Here is a 21,939-nt window from a genome sequence, read left to right as displayed (position 1 = left end):
GTGGTGGACTTTGTCTCTGTGGTGGACTTTGTCTCTGTGGTGGACTTCAGTAAGGCGTTCGACAAGGTTCTGCATGGTGGACTGGTTAACGAGGTTATATCACATGGAATAAAGGGAGAACTAGCCATTTGGATGCAAAATTGGCTTGAAGATAGGAGACAGAGGGTGGTGGTAGAGGGATGCTTTTTGGACTGGAGGCCTGTGATCAGCGGTGTACCGCAGGGATCGGTGCTGGGTCCACTGCTTTTTACCATCTATATAAATGATTTGGATGTGAATATAGGAGGTATGGTTAGTAAATTTGTAGGTAACACCAAATAGGTGGGGTGTAGTGGCCAGTTACCTAAGTACACAGGACCTTGATCTGATGGCCTGACGTGTGGCAGTTGGAATTTAATTTAAATGCGAAGTGCTACATTTTGATAGGGCACATTAGGGCAGGACTTATATACTTAATGGTAAGGTCCTGGGGAGTGTTGCTGAACGAATGGACCTTGGAGTGCAGGTTCACAGTTTCTTGAGATTGGAGTCCCAGGTAGACAGGATAGTGAAGAAAGCATTTGGTACTCTTGCCTTCATTGATCATTGCATTGAGTATAGGAGTTGGGAGGTCATGTTTCAGCTGTACAGGACATTGGTTAGGTCAGTTTTGGAATAGTGTTCAATTCTGGTCTCCTTCTACAGGAAGGATGTTGTTAAATTTGAAAGAGTTCAGAAAAGATTGGCAAGGATGTTAGATAACAAGGTATAGAGCTGGATGAACACAGCAGGCCAAGCAGTATCAGAGGAGCAGGAAAGCTGATGTTTCGAGCCTAGACCCTTCTTCAGAAAGCTGCTTGGCCTGCTGTGTTCATCCAGCTCTACACCTTGTTATCTCAGATTCTCCACCATCTGCAGTTCCTACTATCTCTTGACAAGGATGTTGTCAGGTTTGGAGGGTTTGAGCTATAGAGAGAGGCTGAATAGGCTGGGGCTATTTTCCCTCGAGTGACGGAGGCTGAGGGGTGACCATTATACAGGTTTATAATATCATGAGGGGCATGGATCCCCCAGGGCCAGGGAATCCAAAACTAGAGGGCATGGGTTTAAGTTGAGAGGGGAAAGATTTAAGAGACCTAAAGGGCAATTTCTTCACATAGCAGATAGAATAGAATCCCTACAGTTTGAAAGCAGGCCATTCGGCCCATTCTGCAACCCTCATCCCATCCAGACCCATCCTGTCCCTCGAAGGGTCTAGGCCCGAAACGTCAGCCTTTCTGCTCCTATGATGCTGCTTGGCCTGCTGTGTTCATCCAGCTCTGCACCTTGTTGTCTCGGATTCTCCAGCATCTGCAGTTCCTACTATCTCTGTCCCTCGAACCCCGCATTTTCCATGGCTAACCGACCTAGCCTGCACATCTTCGGACATGGGTAATTTAGCATGGCCAATCCACCTACCTCCACGTCTTTGGACTGAGGAAATCAGAACACCCGGAGGAAACTCACGCAGATGTAGGGCAAATGTGCAAACTCCACACGTCCGATGATAGAGTTGAACCCGGGTCCCTGGCGCTGTGAGGCAACAGTGCTAACCACTGAGACATTGTGCTGCCCCAAATGGAGCGTGTATGGAATGAACTGCCAGAGGAAGTGGCTGAGTCTGATAACAACTACAACATTTAAAAGGCATCTGGATGAGTATTTGAGTAGGAAGGGTTTAGAGAGATATTGTCCAAATGCTGGCAGATGGGACTAGATTTATTTAGGATATCTGGTCAGCATGGACAAGTTGGACTGAAGGGTCTGTTTCCTTGCTGTACAGTTCTATGACTAAAGAAGACCTGTTGGTTCTTTAAATAGTGAGTTTGTGACTTGTGCTGCAATCATGATAAGTGTATTTTTTTTTCAGTTTTCTCCCCATCTCTCCTAAAATTACTAATTCTGGAATACAGTTCTATAACGTGCAAACAACCACCCAGTGCTTAAATCAATTTTTCCCTATTACGTGGTGGGCATTGCAAAAAGACTTGGTTGATTGATTTATTGTTGTCACTATCGAGATGCAGTGAAAAGCGTGTTTTATGTGCTACACAGATTGTACTGTACAAAGTGCATCAGGATAGCAGAACAGAGTGCAGAATAGTGTTACAGCCACAGAGAACGTGCAGAGAGAGATCATAATTAAAACTTGAGGTCCGTTGAAAAGTTTGATAGCAGTGGGGAAGAAGCTGTTCTTGAATCTGTTCATGCATGTATTAAAACTTTTATATCTTTTGCCCGACGGAAGAGGGTGAAAGAAAGTATAACCAGATTAGGAGAGGTCTTTGATTTTGTTGGTTGCTTTCCCGAGGCAGTGGGTAGTATAGATGGAGTCAATGGATGGAATTGCACTTCTGTTGTAATTTTCACAACTTCTGGATATTCCAGAGCACTTCATAATCCGGGAAGTGCAGCTGCTGTTGTAGGAAACACAACAAGTATTTTGTACTTTACAAGCTACCACAACATGGAATTCTGCTATTTTTAGTATTGCTTATTTGAAGAATGATCAGGACATTGAAGAGAGTGCTGCTGTTTTATTTGAAATAGCGCTGGGGGTCTGTATGCCCATTTTAGAGGCTTGACTCAACTTCAGTTTTGCGTCTTGTTGGAAAGCTGACACTTTGGACAGTGTAGCACTTCCTCAGTCCACACTGAGATGTGTCAGCCTGGGTTTCTGTGCTCAAGTCTTTGCAGGGAAACTTGAAGCCATAACTTCTTGACCTCCAAGGTAGGAGTACTACCATTTGAACTAGCTGCATGCTGACCAATTATTTTATTGGCGCAAGAATCTGAATAGAGGCTGACACTACCCTTGGGGCATCTACTGACTAGCTAACTGCCTGTTAACCATAAGGTTTTTGTGACTTTTAATCAACTTAATCAAAAGCGTAACGTGGGTCTGACTTGCCTTGAGTAATGCCATTGAGTGGGCCACAAGTAATCTGACAACAAAAGATACATATGCACTTTGGTTGTATGCTAAACCTCTCGGTTTGTCCCAGAATTGAATCAATCTTATTTTATATTTTAAAATAAATCACTTAATACTTCTGATTTGGATTCACAAACTCCAATGGATTTCCTTGTTAATGATAATTGCCAAGTTTCTGCTGTTATCCCCAGTGTGAGTACCTGTAGATCTCCTAGCCAGGATCAGTTGATTTAGCACCGATCAAAAATTAAAGTTGGGCTTGGTCATTTGTAATTCGCAAATGTAGTGAGGTTTCTCTGTTCACTAAGACAATTTTTGTAACATGTGAACACCTAAAGTAAGACTTCATAATGCAGCAAGTGATGCTGAATACACTCATCCATCTGGAGTTCCCATGCTGAATGGTCTATAGGGATTTCCAAAATTTTGCCCTCGTGTTGTTGAAAGGACCTCAATGAATAGTGCCATATCATGTCTTGGACATGAATGGGAAATTGGGAGTTTTGATGTTTCATGAATCATGCTGCTCATATTTTCAGAGGTAATGGGTCTTGAGCATTGACAAGAAGTTTTTTTCCTTTTGAAATTGTCTTAAAAAGTTGTCCAGAATTGGCAGACATCTCAGAAGTAGCCACGAAATGGTGGGTGATATAGGGGGTAGGGACTAATTGAGTCAAATGGTGAAAATGGAAGGATATGGATGAAGAAGATTTATAAAGTCATGAGGGGCATGGCTAGGACGAAAAGCCAAGGTCTTTTTCCAATGGTGGGGGAGTCCAAAACTAAAGGACGTAGGTTTAAGATGAGGGGGGGAAAAGATTTTAAAAAGGACCTGAGGGGTGATGTTTTCATGCACAGCGTGGTGCATATATGAAATGAACTGAGAGGAAGTGGTGAAGGCGGGTACAATTACAACATTTTAAAAGGCCTCTGCATGGGAATGTGAATAGGAGGGAATTAGAGAGGCATGGGCCAAATGTTGGCAACGGGACTAGGTCAGATTAGGATGTATGGTTGGCTCAGATAAGTTCGACCAAAAGGCCTGTTTCTGTGCTGTATGACAGTCAAACTCTCGTTCTTAGAGACATATCAAACATAGAACTGTGGGCCCTATTCAGTGACAGCACAGTTTAATAAACTTACACTCTCATTGTCATGAATATTGTAAGTTCTGTTTTCAGAATAGCTTTGTGCTTTTATCATTTGATGTAGTTGTGCTTCATAGACTGTCTTTGTGTAATTGTTATCGATAATAATGAGGCTGTGGGATTCTTTTTCCCTTTTTACTGATTAATGCAAGGTACTAGCAATCATGTGCTTTGAGACCTTGCAGAAGTTGCCGTGTGAGCTTGAAAGTGTACTAGACTATTTGACTACAGTGGCATTACAGCTGAGCACAGTATTGTCCTGACATTAAACCCATGTGTACTTTTCATATATGGTTGCAGCACATTGGGCAGGATAGGAACTTTGCCTGATGGCCTCTTTTCTCTACCCCACGCCCAAAAAAAGCTGTCAAACACTGACCATATTGTTGACCCTAGCAAGGGGAGGCAACTCGGTAAAGGTGGAAAGGAAACCTATGACTGAGTCTGTGTAAGATGCAGCATTATGAAGGGACTACCTGGTAATTAGTTAAACTAAGTATAGGGCATGGTGCAACATAATCCTGTTTTGAGGTCTTTTTCAATGCAGATCTCCACAGCATTTAATGCAGGTCCAACACTAGAAGCTGCTGATGTCCTGAAACATAACTCCTCCTAAACATTCCCAATTAAATAGTTTTTCTTTTTATGCAAAGTGAACCTAGGTATATGTTAGCCTGTGAAAGATTTTTGAAAGTTTGAAATTAATCAACTAATCAAATTAATCAAAAGTCTGATGTGGGTCTGGCTTGCAGTGGAAAGCATCATCGGATGGCTCATAATTAATATGCTTTGCCAGTCAAACATCACAGTTTGTCCTACATTTAAACCAATCTTACTAAAACAAAGTGAATCACTTAACCCTTCTGACTTCACTCCTGAATTCAACCATTATCCAATCGGTTTCCTTGTCAAATAATACTTCCGCTCTGTGTACCAAATTTAAAGTTTGCTTTAAAAATAATTTGACTTTATGGCCTTAAAATGAGAACCTGCATTGTATCAGAGTAGTAAATTATGCATTATCATGGCTTCTCATTTACATGTTTCTTGGTGACATTGTAGAGTCATAGATGTCTAAAGCACAGGAATAGGACAGCGCAACATGTTTCCACATGTAGAATGTCATCAAGCTTAACATCACTACCCTATGCCCCTCTGCTGTCTCTAGATTGTCCCAATATCATCTGCTGGATGAGATGACGTTTCTTCCAACTAACTGTTGGTGAGACAAAAGCCATTGTCTTTTGTCCCTGCTTCAAATTCCATTCTGGAAACTACAAAGTCCACTTGGATGCTGTGGCATCTTCCCTGAGGCTGAACCCAACTGTTCACAACTTGAGTGTCATATTGATTCCTGAAATGAACTTCTGACCGTGTGTTTTCTCCATTATGCATGTTGCTCACTTCAATTTCCTAACTTTGCCTGACTGCGCTTCATCTGCTGAAATCCTCCTCCAGATATTTCTTACCTCTCAACCTGAGAGGTTAGCATCCCACGTTCTAGTCTCGATAAATTTGAAGTCATCTAAAACTCTGTCCTAACTCTCACTATGTTCACCCATTGCCTGAGATCACTGACCTACACTGACTTCCAGTTAACCATTGTTTCAATTTTTAAATTCTCATCTTTGGTTTCAAATCTTTATCTTGCTTTATTCTTCCATAGTACCTTCAGCTCTGAGGATTCAACATTCCACCAATTCTGGCACCTTGAGAATTCCTGATTTTAATTCCTCTGTCATGGTTGGTCACGCATTCGGCAGCTAAATTTCATCCCTAAAGCTCACTGCTCTACCTCCTTTTAAAAGACCACTCCTTAAAACCTACTTCCAAGTTTTGATCGTTGACCCCAGGATCTTTGATATAGTTCAGTGTCAAATTTTGTTTGATAATTCTGCTGTGAACTGTATCTTACTTCTAAAAGCACTATTTTTAAAAGCGGTGTTTGTACAAGCTCTTAATGTTTTTTTAAAATAAGAGTTTGCATTTATATGATGCCTTTCACAACTTCACTATCGTTTTAATTTTTACCTCATCAACTTTCAAATAATCTCTATTTTAACTGTTTTCAGGAGAAAATTATTCTGGGTTTTCATCCAGAGGCATCAACCTGAGCCGGATTTCATAGCAACGTAGGATTGAGCAGCAGAGTCAGCCATTCAGCTCTTTGCTGCTTAATCAGATCATGACTGATCTGATAGTGGCCTTCGCTTCACTTAGACAAACCCTACCTGCCAAAACCACCACTGCCACCCCGACACACATTCTCTCTCTCTCTCTGTCACTTGCTCGTGCACATTCTCACACAGAAATGCATAACCTTTGAATTTCTTGCCTAACAAAAGTCTGTCCAGCGTGTCTTTGAATAAAATCTGTCAATCAGTCTGCATTTCTTTCCTGGGATAGAAAATTGCACATCCTAACAACGTTTCAGAAAGAAATAGACACATTATTGTTTAAAAGAGAGTCCTCTTATTTTTAAATAATCTATTTTGTTGCAAGTTAAAATGCTTTATTTTAGAGTAGAGACAATTACGATACAAGAGGTAATATTTCAGGGCTTTTCTTTGTAGAGACAGGATTATCCCTGAAGAACTATGAATGAACTGTCTTCGAATGGGCATCCTTTTCTTTGTGGTAAGACTTTAAAAATCTCTAACAACTGTGGACAGTATGTCTGTAGCTACTTATTTGAAATAATCAGTTCTACTTCAGTGCAATGTCTAACGTCTGTGAATTTCTCTGCAAATAAAAACAGGATCATCTGCAAATGCTAACATTTCTAGGATACTGTGCTCACGATCCAAAAAAAATGCTGCTGTTGAGAGAAAATGTTTTTATTATGTACTGATTGTGAACAAATAGAGGACAGTTCTTGGGGTACTGGGATTACAGTGCATACTTTGCTTAGCATGTAAATTATAAAATACTTCGAGATTCACTAACCTGATGTTGGAAATGTTTGGTGTACGCCAAACCTTATCTAATGACCTTGACCAGATATCAGTGAAATAATTGAATTTTTAATTAACTTTTGGCAGCACAAAACTGATTCTGGATTTGATTTTTTTTCCAATTTAAAAATGAATCATTCTGTGAACATATTTTTGAGTCTTTATATTTGAGGAACAAAATATAAGAATTTAGACTTTCTGTTCCAGATTTATATTCATTCTATTTAAGAAAGGAATTTGTATTATTCTGTACTTGTAGGAATTTTGCCTCTTTAAAGAAACTGTCCCAGAATCTCTCAGAGCAGGAAGATGCTCTGTTCAGGGGCTATGTTGAAATAGCTGATCTTGGGGTTGCTGCATTTATTCCTAGAAGCCAGAGTTCAGGAGTGGGAAAGCCAGCCAGGGTTCCTACTCCGGATTGCTGTGAGATGATGCCCTCTAGAAAATGCAATGTATGTTTGGAGATTGAATGAGTCCAACATTGGGTTTACTGTGGTGCACTGTGCAGTCAGATAGCCTGCTGACACTTGTGAAATCTTATACGTGATGATAAATGGCTGTTTAGGTGTTAGTGGAAAGATGTTACCTTTGAGATTTTAACTTAGCAGGAATCATAGAATGGTTACAGCACAGAAGGGAGGACAGGACATTCCAGCTGTTAATGCTTTGCTGGCTCCTGGAGAGGCAAACAAAGAATATTATGGAGAATGTCCAGGTCATTGTGTGACAGTGCTTTGAAAAGTAATTAATAGGATTAAATTTTTAAAAACTGCACAATATAGTCACGGGATCCTGCTAATGGATGATACGTAGAAAACCAGGCAACAACCTCAAACAAATTAATAAGGAGTAAAGGTTCAAATGAGCTGCAGTCCACCTGCAGAGTTCTGAGATTGCAGTATGAGTTTGAGGCAGAAATCACTGGTTTTGATTCCTGACCGTTACAGTACTTTGGTATCGACATTACTGATACCCTTAAATAATTGTTAATACCAGTGTTAACTTTGATATGTGATAGAGGTACTAAATTTTATTCAGCCTTTCTGTTACTTTTATTGCATTGTTGGTGTAGTCAGCTTAAAAATAAATCTAGGTCATTGATCGATACAGGGAAGAAGCTATGAGCATATGATTTAGGAGCAGGTATAGGCCACTTAACACCTCAAGCCTGCTTTGCCATTCAGTAAGACCATGCCTGATCTCACATTCCTGTTTACCCCTGATAAACGTTCATCCCTTTGCTAATCAAGAATTTTTATACCGTTGCCTTAAAAATATTCAGACTTTTTTTTAAAGAACCAGCTCCAAAGACACTCAACCTTATTTTTGAAGTGTCTCCCTGGTTCTAGGTTCTTTAACAAGAGGAAGCATCCTTTCTGCATCCAACCTGTCAAAACTTAACAGCATCTTGTATGTTTCAATCAAAACACTTCCCACCCTTCTATTCTACATTGGATTCAAACCTAAACATGTCTGATGTTTCCTCATAAAACAACAACAAGAAAGATGCAGCACATGAAGTCGGGAGCAGTAGAAATTGACAGCTTATTGGAGAGAATGCTAAATTATACATGTATTTTTAAACTCTGTCCCCTCAATTTTCTCCCTCCCTTTCCTGTAGGTGCTGACTCATGCTGGGGTATGGCTCCACAAGTGCCTGTTGCTCTTCAGTGCTTCACCCAAGGTACAGAACACCAGACAGGGCATAATTGGGTTTAACTGTGATGCTTTCCCTGCTGATTGTCTAGGCTCACAAAGAATTAGTAGTCTTTTGGGTGGAGTATTGGAGAACTACTAGCAACCCTAGAACCATACCCAGCAACAGCTGTGAAGCTAAGGGCAGGGGTAATTTTTCCTTTTGAGAAAAGAACTGTGTGAAGTTTTTGTTTTTGCAGGAAACACAAGTTTTGAGCTTTGGAAGAGCAACCATAATTCTCCATATTCAAATAGCTTTTTATTATAAGTTTGCAAATGTTTTTAAAGTAGAAGATTCACCATCAAGAACTATTTTACAACTTGGTGACCACAAGATTTGGAAACAACATGTAGAAAGATTTCTAGGAGCAGGAGCATGCAATTCAGTACCTTGAGCTTTCTCTGCCATTCTAGATTATGGCTGATCATCTACCTCAACATCATTTTCCTACTTTATCCCCATATCCATTGATGTCATTAATATCTATGAGACCTTCCACTTGTTTCTATATTGCCTTCTGTTATCAGCTTACTTAAGCAGTGAGCTGATAACAGAAATGTTGGTGGCTTCATCAGAACTGCTGCCTTGAAAGGGTTTGCATTTGAGGCTGCTAAATTAATATGCAGAGTGAGTGCTAAATCTTTCAAACTCTTAATCCTTTGAAGTTGGCCTTAGCAATTGCTTTAAGGCTACATCTCTGATATTAACAATACCTGCTGGTGTAAGAAAGCTAAAGGACATTATTGATTGAGCTGTGTCCTTGATAGTGAAACCTCTTTGGCGTGCCTTGCTGTATTGTTCACTTTTATGGCTGTATTGCTTCCTCAGAAATGGCAGGCACTTTTTTTGGGAATTTGGCAATCATATTTTTAAAAAATTCTTTTTGTATCTTTATAGATTGGGATCACCTCAGAAGAACTATGACTGAACTGTCTTTAAAAGGTCTTCCACTTTCACATGGTAAGCTGTTTATATGTAAGTAATATTTAAATTGCAAAGCCATCTATAATTTTTAAAATTAAGTTTTTTTTAGTTTGTCATGATTGTGACACTTAGTACATTGATGAACAATATGACTAGTTTATTTTTGTGTTACAGCACATAAGGAGGCCATTCAGCCATCTTGTCTGTGCCAACACTCCAAATAAACAATTCGTTTTCTGCCATTTGCCTACCTTCTCCCTGTAACCCCATGTACTCCCCCTTTTCAGAGCAGTCTAATCCCTTGGAATGCTTCATTGAACATGCCTCCACTAAATTTTCGGGGAGTTGCAAAACTTAACTGCTTACTGTGTGTAAATGTTTTAGCAAATACTCCAAATCTGTACCTTATTGTTACCAGTTCTTTCATGAGTGGGAACAGTTTCTCCTTATTCACTCTGTGCAGAACTTTAATGACTTTGAATATATTTCTATCAGATCTCCTGTCAGCCTTCTGTTCCCCAAGGAAGAAAGGTCTGAACTTCTTCAAGCTATTTTCATAACTGAAACTCCTCATTTATGGAACCATTCTTGTGAATATTTTCTTCTCTCCAGTACCTTCATATCCTTCCTAAAATGCAGGAACCTGAATAGGACACCCCTTTCTTTTTAAATAAATCATTGTTCTTATTTGCTTCAGCAGTGGTGCTATAGCCCTTCTGAGCCTATTCTAAGTAAAATGCATAATATCTTCTACAATAACTGTAAACACAGACTATAGAGATTGCCTAGCAATGAACTAAAAATCTAACCTCTGACAAGCATTTTGTACATGTCCAGGTTGCTTCCTCTTCAAATCATGGATTCACCAAAAGGGGCTCAATGTGTCTGTCAACTCTTGAACAGAACTCTCCAAACAGACCCACCCTTCTGTTTTTTCCCTATATCAGTACAGATTTTTTTCTTTTTTTGTTATATATCCGGCCCCTTCTTTGAAGATACCTGGTAAAACCTACTTTTTTGACTAAGCTTTCGGTCATTTGTCCTAATATCTTATGTGACTCAGTGTCAAATTTTGCCTTAATGCCTCTGAAGTGTGAGGGATATTTATTTTAAGTGTCATACTGCTTCATATTGTTTTAAATATTACTGCTGAATTTGCCTCTTGTGCTGATTTCCTTGTCAAGATTGATGTTACCCAATTGATATAAAATAACATGCTGTTGCTCATTTTAAGCAATGTGCAGAAAATCAACTAGCTTATTTTTAGTAAGTTTTCATAACTTTAACAAATAAATTATGTACACCCAAGTACTTGGGGGAAAAAAATATATTCTTGATTGGTAGAATTGTTATTTTCAGGTAAACAATATCTTTGTTTTAACTTCAGAATTACTTGGACTATAGAATAGATTGCCACTAACTTGTGGCAGAGTTTGGCCTCTCAGCTCAGAGCCAGTACGTTTTCTGTGCTAGATTTGAAGAGTATCCTGGAGGATCAGTAAGAATGATCAGTATATCCATTATCTCCAGTTAATACTGCTGATCACAGAATTTCCCATGCATGTTTATGTTGCTTACACTGACAAGCTTTAAGCATGCAGCCTTAGGACAGGCAGGTCAATGTTGTAAAAAGAATGTTAGTACTTTAACGTCCGCTCAGGTTCTCAAACCTATATTAAGTTCACCTGTAAAGTTCTCAAACACTTTTGCTTTCAGATTTAGCATGATGAGCAAATCAACCTTTGATTTATCTAGTTTTCTTTTTAACTGTTCTGTCTGTTTTTGGAATAACAGCTCACTTTAACTTTCTGCCTCTTGCTGGTCCTGGCAAAGAGTATGAGTTGACCCAATATCAAATTTACTTCCTATTGCTCCAAAGCATCATCCTTTGAAGAAAATGATTGTTTGCAACTAATATTTTCAATCTGTCTCTAAGCTTGTTAAAACTTGCACTAGCTGAAAATGTTTAACATATTTTTCATTTACTTCCCATGTTACTCATGAAAGTGTTCAACACTGGCTTTTCTCCCAAGTACCACTTACTTTACAACACTTCATCCAGCTGCCAATGTTTGTGATAAAAATGAGTGTTGGCAGAATTTGACCACAGGGACATCAGAGCTGAACCTGTCTTGTTTTCTCTTGATGTCCACATGTGACTAATAGCAAAGAGGCATGAAACCCTGGCTGGTTCCTTACTTTTTAAGTATTTCATTTTCTCTTTATCCCCTTCCAGTTTATCCCATTAGCTATGGGTCAAACACAGGTTTTCTCTGGTTTGGAGAAGTGATTAATACACCAGATAGCCCTTTTACTCACTTAAGATATTGATGGAAACATTTAATTGAAATCGTAAATAGATTAATCAAATCCTGTAAGTAAATATAAATTGCAGCGTCTTTGTGTAAGTGTGCTGGTCAGTATAGTAAAGAACTGGAATAAGCCTCAAACATTGAGCCTTGGGTAATGTTGTAGAATCTAGGAGTTCAGGTGTGTAATTCTTTGAAGTTTGTGTCACAGGGAGACAGGATTGTCAAGAAGGCATTTAGCATGCTTGCCTCATTACTCAAACTTTGAGTATAGGAGTTGGATATTGTCTTAAGGTTGTACAGGATGTTGGTGAGGCCTCCTCTGGAGTACTGTGTTCAGTTCTGGTCGCCCTGTTAAAGGAAGGATATTATTAAACTGGAAAGGGTTCAGAAAAGATTTACTAGGATGTTACTAGGAATGGAGAGTTTGAGTTAAAGAAATAGGTTGGGACCTTTTTTTCTGGACTGTAGGAGGTTGAGGGATGACCTTAAAGTTTTACAAAATCATGAGGGGCATAGATAAGGTGAATAGCAAAGGTTATTTTCCATAGGGTGGGGGATTTCAAGACTAGGGGGCATAGTTATAAGGTGAGAAGAGGAAGATTTTGAAAAGGCCATGAGGGGCAATTTTTTTCTTTTACAGTGGTTAGTGTGTGGCATGAAGTACCAGAGGAAGTAGTGGATGCAGGTACAGTTAAAGTTTAAAAGACATTTGGATAAGTACATGAAGAGAACGTTTGGTGGAATATGGGCCAAAAACAGGCAGGTGGGACTAGTTTAGTTTGGGAACTAGTGGACTAGTTGGACTAAAGGATCAGTTTCCATTCTGTATGACTCTATTTGTCAGGAAAATAAAAAAAGAGCCAAGGGTTTGAAATTGGGGAATAAACAAAGGTATCACTTTAACCAACTGCTTGGCATTGCTTCAGTTATTATCAGCACATTTTGCACCCCATACTCCATTCTAAAACCCATTATATTTCTTTGTAAGTAGCCTGCCTAAATGAAGGGAGAGGGGAGGGGGAAATGGCACCTTGGTGAATCAGTATAACGTCTGCTTTAAGGACCTGGGATCTTTGGCAGAGAAGAGAAAGGTCTTCAATCTGACAGATTTTTAGTGGCTCTAGAAACACTCGTGTTTTGGTACATAAGGAACTTGGTTTCAGTATTTTGTGGTACAAATTGCCCAATAGCGCTTTGGCCACAAGCAAATTGAATCATTTTTAAAAAGTGGAGTATGAAGAATGCAAGTAGTAATGGGCAGGCAATCATTCTTGAATAAAAGATTAGTTTAAAGCCAAAGTTTTGGCCCCTTAAGTATGATCTCTGACAGTGGAGTCTTGTCAATATCAGTCAATACATTCTCTTGACCTGGTTTTGCTCCTTGCATCTCCAATGGCTTACAGGGATATGATCTCTAATAGACCTGTGTTGTATCACTGAGTGCTGCATATTCCAACATAATGTGTTTGTTTCTTTTTGAAAGCTTTTTTTTGTCAATTGTGGACCAGAGCAAAAGCAAATTGAACTTCTGCGTGAGCACAAGACAATAATATCAAATTACTACAAATGATAGCAGCAAGAAAATGTGAAAAATGGATGGCAGTTTGAGCAGCTTCTAAAAGTAATGTTAAACACTAATGTTTAAAGTGTAGATTCTGATTCATCAAAGCAAAAAACTAAATGATGAAATCCAATAGCAAATGAAAAATTACGGTCATGGGAAAAAATTTCTCGTTGCTGATTGAGTAGGTAACCTGCAGGTATGAAGTTAGGATTATTCAACAATAGAATTAAGGGAGTGTTCTGGAAAATAATGTTTCAACTGCAAAGGTGAAAATCAAGAATGCCTGACTAGAAACAGTAGTTGAGACAGGATAGCACTTAAAAGGGAAGTGAATGACCATTTTAAAAACAAATTAAAAGGGTTTGGGAAAAGTGAAGTGAAATTGGATCATCTGGCAAGCTGTTTGAGTGTTGGAACAGGTGTTTTAGACAAATTGGCTTTCCTTTTCCTTTAGTTCTAAATTTTGTCCTTCCTTTTCTCGCATTCTATTTTGTTTTTGTGCTTTACAACACTGGCAGTTGCAGTTTCTACTTTGGCTTTGTCCTATTTGTCAACTTGTTTGTAATGTAATTTCTTGGAGGCATTGTAAAAATAACTGTAATAAGTGATAGTTTCCCAATAGAATGTCTTTTTCTTTCTCATCGTGACAAAATAAACCATTAAAAATGCCTCTTGATAAACTTCCAAAAAAATTGAATGGCAATCATTACTCACTCCAGCTGAGTGAGGAGGCTGAATTGACGTCAATAGATAAATAGTCAAACTCGTTCAGAGAGAGTTATTTCAACTGTAAATGTGATAATTCAGCTTCTCATATCACTGGGCTCAGTAACCATCTTTAGCCTGTGACCCTGATATTTGGACAAATTTCATTCAACGAATAGGAATTGAATATGGGGGAGAAAAATTATTTACTTTTAACTGATTTTTGTCTGTTTTGCTATTTTTGCTCTATTTTAAAGGCTTTCTGCATCCGCATTGTTTCTACAATGACCTATTAGCTACAAGGGCAAGTTTGTATCCCATATTTGCTAATATTACCCTTGAGCAACCCGTTGTGAGATTTATTCAGATAACTTAATGATGACCTCCCTATATGCGTATGCATCCATATTTTTTCCATATCCTCTTGAGTAAGCATCTAGCACACCTCCTTACCATATTCCAACACTGCCTTAGACAAAAATGGCAACTGGTGAAATTGTTGCTACGACCTTATACTGCTAATTTATGACATTGACCTGCTTCACCTGCATGTTGCAACCCCATCTTACCAGTGGACTCCAGTCTTGAAAATGAGTGGCATTAATCTCTCATCAAATTTATTTAAAAAGCTGCAGTTCATATAATTTATCTTTTGAACCAACAATAAGTAGCAATACGCTATTATTTGAAAACATTACCGTAGAATATCAATGTTGGTCTCCAGTGTGGGAACCATCACAGTTTTAAGTGCTCTTAGCTGTATTTGTCTGTCTTTTCAAGATCCAGTGATTGGAGAGCTGTTAGCTGAGAAACAGGCTGTGGACTTGAAGAAAGAAGAGAAACTAAGGAAGAATAGAGAAGCCATGAAAAAGCATCGGGAAGAAGAGACTGCAGAACAGAGGGAAGATAGACTGCGCAAAAACAGAGAGGCGATGAGAGTGCGCCGTCAAATGGAATCCGAGGAGCAGCGAGATGATAGACTTCGTAAGAACCGTGAGGCCATGAAACGGTTCCGTGAAAGAGAGACTGAAGCGCAGAGGCGTGAACGATTGCGCAAAAACAGGGAATCCATAAAAAATCGGCGACAACAAGAATCACAGGAGCAGAGAGAAGAGAGACTGCGAAAAAATTGGGAATCAACCAAAGTTCGTCGGCAGGAAGAAACCGAGGAAGAGCGAGAGCAAAGGTTACGTAGGAACTGGGATGGAATTAAAAGGCGCCGTGAACAGGAAACTGATGAGCAGCGACAAAAACGGCTGCGTAAAAATTGGGAAGGAATCAAGAACCGGCGGCAGCAGAAAAACGAGAGTGAGAAAGAAGATATGTTGTGCAGAATTTGGGAAGCAATGAGACAGTTTACCCAGCAGGAAATGCAAGAGGATAGAGACAAACAGTGTCACTTGCTTTTTGACAGGGGACTTGTAGAAGGAGCACAGGAGGGGAAGGATGAAAGGTTGCAGAACAGGGAGACACCAAGGTGCTGTTTCCAACAAGAAATGGAGCAAAGAAAATGAAGAGAGAGAATATTGAAAACTATATTGCTTCAGTGCCATGGTATATCCAGCACCTCCTAAAATTGAAGTCTTTGACCAATAATGCTTTCCTGTTTTAGTTCTTGAACATTTTATGCCATGGAACATATCATGTCATGCAGGTGGTGGATAAAACCATTTTAATTCATGATGGTCAGTGATTCACTAAACTCAAAATACCATGCTGGTCAAATATGACAACATGGTGGTCACTGCACACATTAACACTGTAGGAACAATATTGTATTTTTCTTGGTCAGTTGCAACTGACTAATTCCTTTTTGGAAAAGAAATGCAGGAAATGTTTCACTATATTGTATGTTACTGGTAATTATGTCCGTCATAAACAATGTGGTTCATTTCCGTTAAAATGCAAATGCGTTCACAACCAAGCCTTTGGAGGTCTTGTGTAGACATTGACAATAACATGCAAAGGAAATCAAATACACTGATTAAGGACCAGGAGCCTTTGCTCTAAAATATTGGTGATGAAATTTAATAAATTGTCAGCCCTCTTATGATTTTCAAAGTGACTCATTTAATTTGTATGGAATGGACTTGGAAGTTGTAACAAAGGCTAGCTATGTATCCCTCAAATAGGCTGCACTGAAAGCTTTACTATACTTGTTGCTAGCAGTTTTCTATTGTAAGAAAAGATCTGTCTCTTTAAATACGAAGTGTGTAGTTTACCTGTTTTAATTTGGAGAGTCATTACCTCCATTTTTTTAAAAAATCACTGTATCCACAATGTCTTTTCATCAGGTAATATTTCCTGTTTAGCTGAAAAATCTGGTGAATGCTGAACTCCTCCCCCAAGTGTAAATTTTCAGTTTCCTTTTCCATGAAAGGAGAGGGAGAACTGATTTTGGTGGGATTCTTTGTGGGGGGTGGAGGAAATCCTGCACAGTATTTGCTTTTTTTTTGGTAAATAACAATAGAGCTTTAATTACATTTTTGACAAATCACTTACTTGTTCTGAAGTTTATCATTGATTCACATTACAATGCTCATTGTAATAAAATATTTGCCTGTTCCATAAGTTCTAGTGACAAATTACACTTGAGATTAACATACTGAGGAAAAAAAGATCTTTATACAAGCACCTAATAATGTCCCAGAGGTGCTTCACAATCACAAATGATTTTTGAAATGTTGTTGCTGTAATTATGTAGATATACGTGGAATCAGTTTTTAGTCACAGGTTCTATGAAGCACAAATAAATAACTATCTAGGTAAGTTGTTTATAGTGGTGTTAGTTGAAGGAGAAATATTGTCTAGTATAGCTGTTTCTTCAAAATCCTTCGCATATTAAAGACCAAAGTGCAAGGGAGGGAGTAGTTGAGAGTCCAAACTGGCAATACAGTCAGAGGCAGTAGGAACTGCACATGCTGGAGAATCTGAGATAACAAGGTGTAGATCTGGATGAACACAGCAGGCCAAGCAGCATCCGAGGAGCAGGAAAGCTGACGTTTCGAGCCTAGACCCTTCAGAAAATTTTCTGAGGAAGGGTCTAGGCCCGAGACGTCAGCTTTCCTGCTCCTCTGATGCTGCTTGGCCTGCTGTGTTCATCCAGCTCTACACCTTGTTTCTCTGGAAATAGAGTCATATTGGTCTACATTACAGAAAAAGGCTCTTTGGCCCACTGATCCGCTCTGGCCAAAACGAAACCACGTAACTATTCCAATCCCATTTTTCATCAGTTGACCCATAACCTTGTATGCCTTGGCATCACAAGTGTACATGTAAATACTACTAAAATGTTGAGTGTTTTACCTCCACCACCCTTACAAGAAGAGATTTCCAGATTCCCACCACCCTCTGGGTGAAAAAAAATTCTTCCTTTTCATCCCTTTAAGCCTCCTGGCCCTTATGTTAAATCTATACTTCTGGTCATTGATCCTGCCATCAAGTGGGAAGGTGTCTGCCTTGTCTATGCTCCTCAGTTTTATGCATTTGAATCATTTCCCACCTCTGTCTTCTCTGCCCCAGTGAAACAACCCCAGTCTATCCAATCTCTCTTCATAACTGAACTCTCCAGTCCAGGCAATGTCCTGGTAAATCATATCCCTCCAGTGATGTGAATGCCCAACTTTGCACAATACTGTAGCCGTGGCCTAACCAACTCTTCACACAGTTCCAGCCTGACCTCTCTTGTTCTTAAACTCTATGCCTCGGTTAATGATAGCAAGTATCCCATCTGCCTCCTTAACCATTTTAGTTAGCTGGCCTGCTACATTAAGGGACTGGTGAGCACATAAACCAAGGTCCTTCTGGTTCTTGGTGCTTCTCGTTCTTGGTGCTTCTCAAGGTCCTAGTGATCGTCATGTGTTCCCTTGCCTGGTTTGTCTTGCCCAAGTGTATAACGTCTGGCTTATCTGGATTAAATTATCTTTGCCACTGATTCAACCAGCCTGTCTATATCCTCCTATAATTGAATAGCTATCTTCCTTACTATTGCATTGTACATACTGAAGAGATTTGTGCTAGATACTTATTTTACATCTGGAAGGAATACAAGTGCCAGTATGTGTGTGTGTATTATATATATCCTAAGAAAAAATAACTGGGGTAAAATTCTAACTGATGACCTGGATTTGCATTATTAATGACAATTAAACTCAACTGGTTGTCAATACATCCACTGAGACTGACAGCAACCTCTGTGATTTTCCAAAGTGCGCTGTTGAATTTTTCCCCACCTCCCCACACAAGTAGAAATCACTGACCTGACAAAAGCTTGTCCTTTTACAGTGATGCATGTATTACACAACTGCTTGAAAATGTACCTTGTTCAACAAGACGGGGTTCTAACTTGATCTTCTACTGACAATCTTACTGCCCCTGGAAAAGCTGGGTTTTTTAATCTCTATTTGTGAAATGTTTCCATCTCAATAATGCATGTTTTTGAGGTTCTGAATTTGTTATTTCTTAATCTCCTATGTCTAATCACTTATTTTGCTTTGTAAAATTTTAATTGTAAGAGTGGAAAAATGATCAGTATGTTTTGCTGCCTGATTTGCTGTTTGAGAGAATGTGTCAGCGATGAACTGCTACTTCTGCTTGATGACTTCACCGTTGAAGAACCCTTGGAGATTCCGTATACATGGCAGATTCAGATTGTCTTTGGAAAACGGGAGTGCCTGCCATGAAGCTCATTAGGCATTAGGGGAGTTTTCGTTGTCAGTAGTGAGGGCCCTTATTTCCCCATTGATTCTGACTCTGAAATTGTGATTGTTTTTAGAACAATTTTAGTTTGAGCTTAATACTAATCATTCAGTACATCAGCTCGCTCAATTAGATTAGGTAAATTGTTTATGTAAAAGTAATCCTTTGTGCTTTGTTTTTTATTAAAATTGTGTACAACTGAATTCTGTGCATTAATCAGACTGAGATGTTTCAAATGACTGGTGGAAAAAGTGACAATATCTAATGTGAAACAAACCTATGCTGTACAGTTGACACTGACTCTCCAAATTTGAGATTATAGCCCTGTTTTAAAAATAACAGGGTTCCGAATATGCAATTTATTAACTTGATCCTGAAGCCCTGTACTACACCATCTGCCATGGGAAAGCTTTTGGCTTATGCTTCAACATAACATCTGTGTTGCCTAAAGTTTTCTGATTTTATTTAGTTTTATTTTTCTTTATTCTTTCACCAGATTGGCCTTTGAACTGAGTGGCTCGCTCAGCCATTTCAGAGGGTGGTTGAGAGTCAGCCACATTTGCTGTAAGAATTACTTGCAAACAGACATTAAATAGGAAACAGAGTGGACCATTTTGGCTCTTAAGCCTTAACTACCATTCTAATGATCATTGTTGATCTACCCCAGGCCTTGACTCCTTCAAGCCAGCTCTTCGTAACCCTCAGTGTCTCAATTCAAGCCTTCAGCCACGTCGTCTTTAAATACTTCCAGTGATCTAGCCTCCACAACTCTCTGGTGTAGAGAGTTCCAAATATTCACCACTTTCTGAAGAAAATCCTGTGTTTCAGCTTTAAATGAGTGTCCCCTTATTCTGTAACTGTCCCCTAGTTTGAGATTCCCCCATTAGTGTGAACATCTTTTCAACCTCTAACCTGTCAGGCCCCCCTCACTATACAGTATGTTTCATTAAGATCACCCCTTCATTCTTCTAAAGTGTAGTGAATAAAGGCCCAGCTTGTTTAGTTGTTTTGCTGAGTCAACCCTTTCATTCCCAGAATAAGCCTAGTGAATTTCTTGAAGTGCCTCCAATGGCAGTGTATCCTTTCTCAAATATGGAGACCAAACCTATAGATGATATTCTAGGTGCAGCCTCACCAACACCCTGCCCTGTTGTAACAAGGCTTCCCTATTTTTAAACTCCAACCTCCTAGCAATAAAGGCCAAAGCATGCATTAGTCAGCCAATTGTCATTTTCAAAGAAAAAAGGATTGGTGGTTGTAGGAGGGTATCCTATTTGAGACTAACTTTCAATTTCAGATGGAATTTAAATTAGTTAAAGCAACTAGTTACAATGATGGATCAGAGCTTGTGTTCCTCCGGTTTATTAGGCTAGGCTCTGAACTACTTTTCCAGTTTTATTACCATTACCTCACATCTCCCCATGAAATAACCCAGTGAAACTGCCAGAAGTTCCTGAACTGCTAAGTTAAACTTGTTCACATTCCAGCCTTTACAACTCCCCTGCCCCAACTGTTAACAGAAGAGTGAACAGGTTCTTCAGTTGCAATAGACTTTATAAAATTCTTCCTAAATATTTTAAACTTTATCCAAAGAAGATTGTCTTGGGAGAATTTGTTTCTGCATTAATAACTTGGTAACTAGGGGTTGTTCAGCCAACTGGATGGATTTTAACATGTTAAATTTTTTCAATGAGAAGGTGTGGTGAGCAATGCTACTGCTGAATTATTAGAAGGCTGGGATCAGACTCATTTCAAAACTTGAACTAGTACACTGCAGAATCTGTTGATATTACGTGTGGGGACAGCAGCTTTGATTTGGATGTGATATGAAAGTGAAACTTGTGTGTCCGCTCAGATGCACATTAATTCTGTAATAGGAAGATGCACAGGTCAGTTTTGTAGAATAATGAGGTGAAATACTTGTCCAAACATCTTTTACAAGATTACATTTTTTCAAAGTAACTGTTCAGCAATTCATGCCACACACTACTGTCACCACCACAAAAAAATCTAATTCAAAGAATACTCAACAGCTGCTTACCCTTCACGTGAAGCAGGAAGTTTTTATTACGATGGAAGCAGGAGCAGGTGGTTTTCCTTTGGGGCAGCATTCAAACTTCCTGTCAGTGAGTTGGTAACTGAAAGGCCTAGATTGCTGGCAAAATAAAGAACTAATTTTTAGCTGTATTTAAGAACATAGAACAGTACAGGCCCTTCAGCCCATGATGTTGTGCTGACTTATTATCCTACTAAGATCAATCTACCCTACAATTTACTATCCTCCATGTGCCTATCCAAGAGTTGCTTAAAAGTCTCTAAAGTATCTGACTCCACTACCACTGCTGCCAGTGCATTCTACATGCCCACCATCTTCCTCTGACATCTACCCTGTACCTTAGATTATGCCTACTCGTAATAGTCATTTCTGCCCTGGGAAAAAGACTCTGACTATCCACTCTATCTATGCCTCTCATCATCTTGTAAACCTCTAGAAGTCCTTCGCTCCAATGAAAAATGCCCTAGCTCCCTCAACCTTTTATAAGACCTGCCCTCCAGTCCAAGCAGCATCCTGGTAAATCTCCTCTGCACCCTCTCTAAAGCTTCTACATCTTTCCTGTAATGAGGTGACCAGAACTGAACACAATATTCCAAGTGTGGTCTAACCAGAGTTTTATAGAGCTGCAGCATAACCTCACAGCTCTTAAACTCAGTTACCCTGCCAATGAAAGACAACACACTATACGCCTTCTTTACAACCCTATCAATTTGGGTAGCAACTTTGAGGGACCTATGGACGTGGACCCCAAGATCCCCCTGTTCCTCCATACTGCTGAGAATACTGCCATTAAGCCTGAATTCTGCATTCAAATTCGACCTTCCAAAATGAATCACTTCACACTTTGGTGCAGGGCTGGATGAACACAGCAGGCCAAGCAGCATCATAGGAGCAGAGAGGCTGACGTTTCAGGCCTAGACCCTTCATCA

General features: G+C 39.4%; 1 protein-coding gene across 7 annotated transcripts in view; it reads left to right on the top strand.

Annotated features, from left to right (window-relative positions):
* Positions 1 to 16,309, top strand: part of LOC109917138 (vicilin-like seed storage protein At2g18540) — a 19,272-nt gene extending 2,963 nt beyond the window's left edge. For 2 of the 7 annotated variants that reach the window (XM_020516923.2, XM_020516921.2), the window contains exons 2-5: positions 6,675 to 6,738; positions 8,677 to 8,739; positions 9,649 to 9,711; positions 15,037 to 16,309. In XM_020516923.2, coding sequence (XP_020372512.1) covers positions 6,699 to 6,738; positions 8,677 to 8,739; positions 9,649 to 9,711; positions 15,037 to 15,770 — 900 coding nt within the window. In that variant the 5' untranslated portion in view covers positions 6,675 to 6,698 and the 3' untranslated portion in view covers positions 15,771 to 16,309. The remainder of the gene's footprint in view (positions 1 to 6,674; positions 6,739 to 8,676; positions 8,740 to 9,648; positions 9,712 to 15,036) is intronic. The other 5 variants (XM_020516927.2, XM_020516926.2, XM_020516929.2 and 2 more) reach the window with 3 other exon arrangements.
* The last annotated feature ends 5,630 nt before the right edge of the window (positions 16,310 to 21,939 follow it).

Source organism: Rhincodon typus, unplaced genomic scaffold, assembly GCF_021869965.1.
Source record: "Rhincodon typus isolate 14 unplaced genomic scaffold, sRhiTyp1.1 hic_rhity00000672, whole genome shotgun sequence".
In the NCBI taxonomy this organism is placed as follows: domain Eukaryota; kingdom Metazoa; phylum Chordata; class Chondrichthyes; order Orectolobiformes; family Rhincodontidae; genus Rhincodon; species Rhincodon typus.
The sequence above is the reverse complement of the archived record's forward strand: the minus strand, read 5'-3'. Positions and strand labels throughout refer to the sequence as shown.